The 9,057-nt window shown below is 40.1% G+C and overlaps 1 protein-coding gene across 1 annotated transcript; it reads right to left on the reverse strand.

Moving 5' to 3' along the window:
* Positions 1–1,196: 1,196 nt before the first annotated feature.
* LOC140362498 (endothelin-3-like) lies at positions 1,197–7,984 on the reverse strand. The gene is made up of 4 exons (XM_072448589.1): positions 7,653–7,984; positions 7,364–7,577; positions 4,045–4,176; positions 1,197–2,709 (listed from the first exon to the last, which is right to left on the reverse strand). Exons 1-4 carry the CDS (start codon positions 7,726–7,728, stop codon positions 2,637–2,639), a joined length of 495 nt encoding a protein of 164 aa, XP_072304690.1. The 5' UTR covers positions 7,729–7,984; the 3' UTR covers positions 1,197–2,636.
* Positions 7,985–9,057: the final 1,073 nt, after the last annotated feature.

The raw sequence follows: 9,057 nt of genomic DNA on the forward strand, positions 1-9,057 counted from the left end.
TACAAAAAATCTGTAAAATATTTCTCTAATATATCCTGTCCAACAAAGCTCTTGGCTGGTAATATATTTATTTTAAAAGTGCATAGTTATCGACGCCCAAAATCTGAAGGTGTCGTGTGCCACATTAAAAATCAGAGGAATAATCAGGGAATAAGGTTAAGAAAAAGAAGGCCATGTTTATCTCAGTTTTACCACTTACGACCTGCAAAAAGAGGCACAGGACTGTGACATTATAGCAGTCCAAGATGGATATCATTTGATAATAATGTTTGCTGCAATATATTATAGACCTTGTATCATGTTGCCAACTGTCTATAATCTCCTCCAAGTCCCTCCCATAACTTCAAACACATATATTTAACTTTACGAAGGATATTTATGACTGCTTTGTAAATATAAGTAAACAACCGGCTCCATAAATCAAAGTTTCACCTCACAAATGCTGTACTTAAGTTACATTAGTGTCGTATTGGGTCTGAACAGCTGTAGGGCCCCGGTCGTTGAGTTGTCCCGCCTCGGGCCCCGGGCCACTCTGCTGTGCCCCGCTCACAGACATGAGACTGCTTTACTTTCACTGTCTCGGGGTCTTGTAAAGTCCTGATCAGAATGAGACACGGATCAGTTGTATTTCCATGTTCATTGTGAATTTCATTGTTTTGATAATATATCTAAATGCAGTGGATGGTACGGGTGTCTGGGGCCCCAAAGCTAAATGTATAAGCTTACTTATGGTTCTGAGCATATTCCCATAATGCCACAGGGTTGAAAGTTAGTGCTGGTTGTTGTCAAATAAAGAAGTCTCATTTATGTCACTCACCTTTTGTGGTTAAAGTATAAAACTAAACAGACTAGACGGACCTGCCATCGAAAATGACAGGTCCGACAAATGACAAATGAATTACTTTACTTTTTCTTTGCTTAAAAACGTTTTGTATTATCCACTGTAATGAGCTGATAATAGCCTGTGAGGACTGTTCTTCTCTGGGGGCCCTTAAAAGTCAGGGGGCCCCAAGCAGTTGCCTAACCTCCCTGTTGTGGAGCTACGTCTCTGCCAAAGGGAAGTTGTTTTAAACGCATGAAATGGCCGCGTTCATTAAAGTAATGACAGATGTGAAACACAGTGAAGTGTGACCATATAAACTGTAACAATCATATATCAAGATTTAATGCAACCATAAAGTAACAAACTATAGAAATGGGTTATGTACTTTATTATAATACAAATATAAACAATATTAAAGCATCAAAACTGTGCAACAGTCATATATTTTGAGAACTTATATAATGTATTTTGATCTCCAAACTATTTACAGCAGCTAAAGTAAATCTGTTGAAAATGGGATTACAAAAGTAACAAATACAATAGTGTAAATGTGTAGTTAAAATACTATGTACAAGTTTGTTAATGAAGGCATGTTTGTGATTTTATATTGTCCAGAAATCAAGAGCCTGATGCATTCTGGGTTACTATAATCGTCAGGTTGTTATAAATAAATGGACATAGTCAGTGGGCAGACCCCCTCCTATAAAGAATACACTCAGTGTTTAGTGACCACTAACAAGCACTTATTCACTTAGAGCACTAGTGGAGCATAGACCATAATATAATCATGTTATTAGACACAATGGGACTCGAAAAAAAGAAGCTTTGTAAATTTGTCATTTTAGCCAATCCAACCAAACAGAAAATGATCATATAACTTTGACTTATATAACTTTTACATACACAGCCCTGAGCTGTGGCTAATCTTATTATCATTTGATCATTTGTCACATGTTTGCAGCAGAGTGAAGCTGCTGTGTGCTTAAGCACGGATCCAACAGCAGAAGAAACGAGATAGTTCAGCAAGATATAATCTAAGAAGCTTGAAGCCTTTACATTATAACAGTTTAAATATATATGGTTAGCTTTCTATGTTCCAGTTTAACTGAGTTCCAGTTCATAGAATTCACATTATATGTGCCAAAGACTGAATTTCCGAAGACAAATGCCATAAAAGTAAAATAGTGAACCAAAATGAAAGCTTTCCATATTATAAGAATTGTATTTTTCTGTTCATATTCATGTTTTTGGCTTATCAATGAAAAAAAAAAATGCTCCTAACACCCATGTGAAATTGTCTACCCATTAGACTTTATAGTCAACACTGCGATCCACAGGTCCAGAGGCTTCACAGGTCCAGAGGCTTCACAGGTCCAGAGGCTTCACAGGTCCAGAGGCTTCACAGGTCCAGAGGCTTCACAGGTCCAGAGGCTTCAGAGGTGAAAGTCCATCAGCATCAGTCCCAGATGTGTGCAGGTTCCAAAAACAGGCATGTTCTTCTGAAGTCCTCCAGGCGTTAGTCCATTAAGCTGTTTTAATGAGCCCATGAGAGTAATCCACACGGGGCTCTTAAGGTAGAACAAAGAAACCTCCAGAGAGCCACATCACATTTACCGACGAGAGGATCTATTGAAGCGGCCGAATGGAACGTGCTCCTGAAGCGATGATGCTGTGGAATGTCAGTCTCCAGGGTTCCTCCCTCGACTGGGCAAGAACCAGGAGTGAGGGGCCCAAACGCAGAACGGGTGAAGCCAAAAGGGACAGTGTGGGCTGCAGCGACCCATGACCAAGACTCTCTGACGGCTTCAAGCTGTCACTCTCCCCTCCGGGCCCCTGTCACTCTCCCCCCCGGGCCCCTGTGGACACGCCGGAGCTGAAGGGCCGGCCTGCGGGGAGAATAGCAAAGAAGTTTAGTGCCATGTGGGTCTAAAGTGGGTCTAAAGTGGGTCTAAAGTGGGGCTAAAGTGGGGCTAAAGTGGGGCTAAAGTGGGGCTAAAGTGGGGCTAAAGTGGGTTTAAAGTGGGTCTAAAGTGGGGCTAAAGTGGGGCTAAAGTGGGGCTAAAGTGGGGCTAAAGTGGGGCTAAAGTGGGGCTAAAGTGGGTCTAAAGTGGGGCTAAAGTGGGGCTAAAGTGGGGCTAAAGTGGGGCTAAAGTGGGGCTAAAGTGGGGCTAAAGTGGGGCTAAAGTGGGGCTAAAGTGGGGCTAAAGTGGGGCTAAAGTGGGGCTAAAGTGGGTCTAAAGTGGGGCTAAAGTGGGGCTAAAGTGGGGCTAAAGTGGGGCTAAAGTGGGGCTTAAGTGTAAAGGGTAAAGGGATGACATTTTCTATGGTTTAAGAACGACATCTTCACAGAAAACCGTCTCCTCTTGTTTGAACAGTTTAGACTGGATTCAAATTTGTCTTGATTTGGTCCAGGATTGCCCAGTTTAATCTCGATGTACTTTTGGTTTGGACTTTCCCGTTTAATCCTTGTCTAGTCCAGGTTCAGGAAACAATTATGATGTGGTGTTTGTCCCAGTTGAAGTTTGTTTTCTCCAGGACAATCTTAGACAAAGGTTTACTTGAATAATGAGTGAATAATTGACTGATCAGGACCATTTGGATGCACATTAACATGGGCAAAGTGCATGAGTTCACAATTGCATTAAAAAGCTCATGTTGTCATGAAAATGTGCCTGTAAAAGTGATGTAATGCCATTTGTGTTTTAGAGTTAAGCCAGTTACAAGTTCCTCTGACACGTTTGTCTTAATGGAACTTACATTTATCTGACTTTATGCACCGAGACCGGGTCCAGCTTCACGACGCGACAGTGAATACGAAATAAGAGCCTCAGAGGGACGTGTTTTTATTCTAACAACCGGTCAAAAGTCGCTTACGGTGAATTAAAAACCTTAAAACTTAAATATGACGGACCATTGTAAATGTTCTAGGGCCTCACAAGGTAAAGGACATAATGTTGTGAATTTACCAATGCAAAGAATACAGATAATAATCAAATCTTTTATGCCAACACTAAACTTGTTCCTCCTCGATCCCCGAACACTGAAAGTTTAAGAGCCGGTGTCAAACCATTTGTGCTGCTTTCTTTCACTACACTGCGACGTTTTTATTATTCATCCAGCTTTTCATGCACAAAAGACATGAATCAAGAGCATTCTGGATAAATATTGGATACAATGGACAATAACGGACGTCTTTGTGTTAAATAAAGTTTAAACCTGACCTTGACTGGCAGAAGTCTCTGCACTGCTGCTTTGCATCCGCCGCGACGCACAGGCAGCGTGGAGATGCAACCGTTTCCCTCCGGATCCGCTGCGGGGCCTGGTAACTCGACATCCCATATGGAACTGTTCGTCTGAGGGGAAAACAAAGAGAAGATATACGACTGAGTGTGGAGAAGCTTTAGTGCCATTATTTGTCGGGGGCCACACGATGCAGTTGTGGCTAGGATTTCAAACGACAAACACAGGCTGGAAAACAAGCTCGTGCCAGCGCTTGGGGGCAGCGTGCCAGTGAAGAGGCTGGGGTGAGTAGTAAAAGTGATATATGTACACACACAAGTATTTCTATGTCTCGTAGATAAAACTGTAATAACTGGGTTTAACTTTGTCAGTGTAAATCAGTTGCTGAGTGAATAACGGCTTGTTTTGATGTTTGCGCTCGAATCGGTGTGAGAATTGAGCTTATTATTACATTATATTGCAGTATATTACATAATGTGAGTCATGACGTTATAATGTGTATATGAAGAATACATTTAGAGGTGAAAGCGTTGCAACACCAAGAATAGTTTAGGTCTTTCTGGACATTAGTGTGCCTCCTGCAGTTATAGGTTCTCACGTCCCACGACTGTTGTTCACATAGAAAACAGTGGATACAAATAAATAATTAGTTTTTAGTGTTCAATTGCTTTCAAGATAACGTGCCAAACTACTATTTAGTAAACTACACAATGTCTATTTTGATTTGGTGCATGTAAATGTTCTATACCACGGCCGTTTCACACCTACACGTCATGTTTTAAACTACTTTACATATGAAATATTAAATAATTTGGAAATAAATAATAGTATTCAGTCTTAGGTGTGTAAGTTACGCTCTTGACCTTTTTGTAACTCTTATATTCCCCTGGAGACGGAGCAAAAATGTGTCACGGCTTCATTCAGTCACTGGCAGCAGTGCTTCGTTGATCTCACTGTGTCAATGAAAATAATGTCTTTGACCTTTGCGGACTGACAATTCAAAAACAGTTATGATTTCTCAGAGGTCGGGTCACTCAGGTGGACTTCAGGTGGACTTCAGGTGGACTTCAGGTGGACTTCAGGTGGACTTCAGGTGGACTTCAGGTGGACTTCAGGTGGACTTCAGGTGGACTTCAGGTGGACTTCAGGTGGACTTCAGGTGGACTTCAGGTGGACTTCAGGTGGACTTCAGGTGGAAAACAATTAAAGGGGCCAATGTGAAAAAGTTCGATCCCTTTTTAGCACCTGAAAAAGGAGGATTTTGCTCACGGCCCAGTGCGTTTATCAGTATCTCAGCCTGATTTAATCTGTCTGTTGGGAAAATGGAAATTCCAACATTTTACAAGGTGATATGCAATTAACACATACGTATTCTGGACACATTTCTTGCCACGAGCTTGTACTTGTTGCAGCTCACCAATGAAACACTGCAGATATTACAGAGCTATTTTAGTAAAAGAGACAAACTCAAATAGAAATAGGAAGTTGTATAATGGCAAAAAATAAATATAGTCTCAGTGGTTTAGACTGGGTTTTAGACAATTCTAAAACCCAGTCTAAACCACTGAGACTATATATCATCTCGTCTCAATGAGTTACGTTACATTTCATTTATTTCCTTCATTACACACGCACAGTGGAAAATGAATGTTTTCTGAACTTGCCGTTACGAGACATTTCGTTTACCTGCAATAACTAGCATCAGTTTTGCCACGAGAAAACTGACAAAGCCCAAACTCTGCTCTGCCAGTGATTGTAATGCTTATGCCAAGGCTGTCAATCAAACCAGAAATGTCTACGAAAATGAATTTGGAAAGTGTCAGACCATAAGAGCATAAGACACTGAACATAAAATACATATAACATAACATATATCTTTATCTCACTGTCAATGTGGCCAACCCCAGTAACTGTGGGGTTCACAAATGCACAATATAAACTTTCTTCTTTTACCAGATCATCTCTTGAGAATAGATTATATATTAGTATAGATTATTTTCTTCTCTTGGTTGTGGATTTTGGGGGGAAATGTAGTATATGGTGCAAATGTCACGACAATCACTTCAAGTCACTGGCAAATGCACAAAATTACAAATGCGGCTTTAAATCTACCAGTTTTAACACTTTGAGATGTCATGTAAAGTGCAATGCCAATAAAATTTATTATTATATTATTGTTGTTGTTATTATTACTATTATAGTAATAATAGAAGCCTTTTAAATGCACTTGTTTTACGGACTGATTTTACTGTATATTGTTGTATATGTTTTGTTCACTGTAAGTTTTTTGTGTTTTTATTGTTTTATTCTGTGTTTTGTGAAGCACTTTGTGACCTTTGTCTGTGAAAGGTGCTATATAAATAAAATTTACTTACTTACTTACTTACTTACTTTATAGTAGTACTAGTAGTAGTAATAGTAGTAGTAGTAGTGAAGAAAAGTAAAGTGAAGTAAATCGTAAAATAAAGCCAAATATTATGAGATACTAATACATAAAGATAAAATATAAGCAATCTGTAGTTAAGATAGAACTCTGGGGTATAAAGGTATTTAAATGTAAATGGCTGTATTCAAATGCCACGGTATCAATACATTAATGATGTTTGACAGTTAATTTATTTCTCTGGCTCTTTGTAAAAAAAAAAGCCATTATGGTCATCATATCTGGATTATCATGTCAAAAATAATACAAATAACCAGGTAATACAGTATGAAGTCTATATTTCACTACATTTATGCCCGTCCCACCATTTAGACTTGAACGTGTAGGCAACGTGTTTTGCCCTGATAATTGCATTGTAGTTCGCTTGGAGCTATAATATATATTTCAAACTCGTATCGAGTAAAGAAATCCTCGATATATCACACAAATCCGCTTCATCGTCACATTTTCGGTCACCGTGGCTTCATACGGCTCCTTTAAAACACATCATATTTGATCGATGATGTGTCTTACATTTCCCTCATAAGTGTCCAGTCTGCTCCTCCTCGTCACACCGGACCCGCTTTAAGGTGACCTCTGCTCTCTCGGGGTCACCGTGTGATCTCTGAGGCTCGGTGTATGTGTTTTGCATCGGGCCTGTTGTTACTTGAGCCCTGACAGTCGCTCACGCCTCGGGGAGATCATTCCAGGGCGTGAATATGACGGATTTATTTCACACCAAAGTCCCACCACTTCATTTACCAAAGTGCGGGTTTGTCAAAAGCTCTAATTGGCAACAACAAAAAGCACTATAACCTGATGACCTCTCACTCGGCTCATGCAGCAGGTCAAAGTTGAAACACGGTAGTGTCACTTACTCTGGCGTGTTGACCCAGATGATGTCGAGGTGACAGTAGTAAACACATTCACGGTCCATGTACGAATAGCAAGTGCAGCGTTTGACTCTGGGCTTTCTGTTCGTTACCCGGGACGTCCCAGAATCTTCAGAGCCCCCAAGTCCGACGGGCCAGTTGATTGGGATCACCCCGGCTTTGACCTCCGGGAGGACACTGCTGTGCGACGCCCAAACACCTTTCCGGGGTAAAAGACAAGACGTTATCACAGCGTTTGCATTTGCAGACGTCCTCTCAATGTTCCTCCACCTACCTTGCAAAATCAGAAAGGCCAATATTTTGAGCAGCATCTTTGAAGGGGTCCTCGCAACGTCCAGTAATAATTCCATTGTTTTCCTTAATTAGTCCCCGACAAGTATTGTGCAAGACTCCATTGGCTTGTACGTCCACGTGTAACACATCTCACTCCGTTCTTCAAGCAAAATGTGGCAGATGTCGTCACCAAATCCAGTTTAATGGGCACGTGTGGAAGTCTTACCTGCACAAAGGCTTTTCAAGTGAGTCAAAGTCTGTTCTTAGTAGAATAGAAGTAGAAGTAGTAGTAGAAATAGTCTCTAGGGAGGAGAGACGAGGGGGGATGCTTCTCCAAACTCTCTTTCTGGACTAAAGAGATGTAAGGTTCAGGATTTTTTGGGGAAGTCTCCAGGCCACGCCCCCACACACGCCCCCGCCAGCCGCCACACAGCAGCTGTAGTGATGGATGTCATTCGGTCTCAGGTTGTGCAACAGCAGGAGACACCACCTTCTGAACGGGTTGAAACTGGGTCTTGTGTTTGTGAAAAGAGTCCATCTTGAGCTAGAGCGGAAACAACATCTGACAATGTTTTGCTCCACATTAAATGTTCTTAAAGAGATGTACAGTTTGTCAGTACATTGTGGATTTATTATGCCTTTGTGTCACTCAAATATTCAGTACATCGTTGCAATGTATCATCACTGTCAAATAAGAATGTTCAAAATTCAGCTTTTGTTGTGCAATACAAAGCAAAAAATAAAAAAATAAAAAAAAGAGCATGTGTTGCCTATACTTTGTAACAAAACTCTACCACCACAGTAATATGTATGTATATATATATAAATATATATATATATATATATATATATATACAGTATATATATATACAGTATATATATATATACAGTATATATATATAGGATTACATAGGATAGATTAGCAGTATATCCCTTCGGGCTGTAGTCTTAGGTTTAGAAATACTAATATTACACTTCCACTGGAGCTAAACGTATATCTCATAGTTTCTTAAAACGTTGATCATATTTTTGTAGGAAAGCATAACACCTTCATAATTACAAAGGCCTCGAGTCAGGATCAGTGTCAGTGTTTGACACACGCAATTTACCTCATGACGATCCACAGACTTCTGCTGAATCCTTCGCTTTAGGCCAAACTTTTTGTCACGACTCTTTCAATTCAAGGTTAAACTTGATACACTTTCTTTTATGGGACATTTTCCATTAACGACATTAATGAATGTATCAGTCAATAATTCACAAGGAATTACATGATATTCAAATAATATAAAATCAAGAAAATATACGGTCAAACGTATGCATGTCATTCTGTCTCGCTTGTTTCTCTGGTTTATAAGATAAGATAAGATATTCCTTTATTGTCCACACATGGGGAAATTTCAGTG

Source organism: Eucyclogobius newberryi, unplaced genomic scaffold, assembly GCF_026437365.1.
Source record: "Eucyclogobius newberryi isolate DKJ021-1_F unplaced genomic scaffold, fEucNew1.0.hap1 SCAF_17, whole genome shotgun sequence".
Taxonomy (NCBI): Eukaryota; Metazoa; Chordata; class Actinopteri; order Gobiiformes; family Gobiidae; genus Eucyclogobius; species Eucyclogobius newberryi.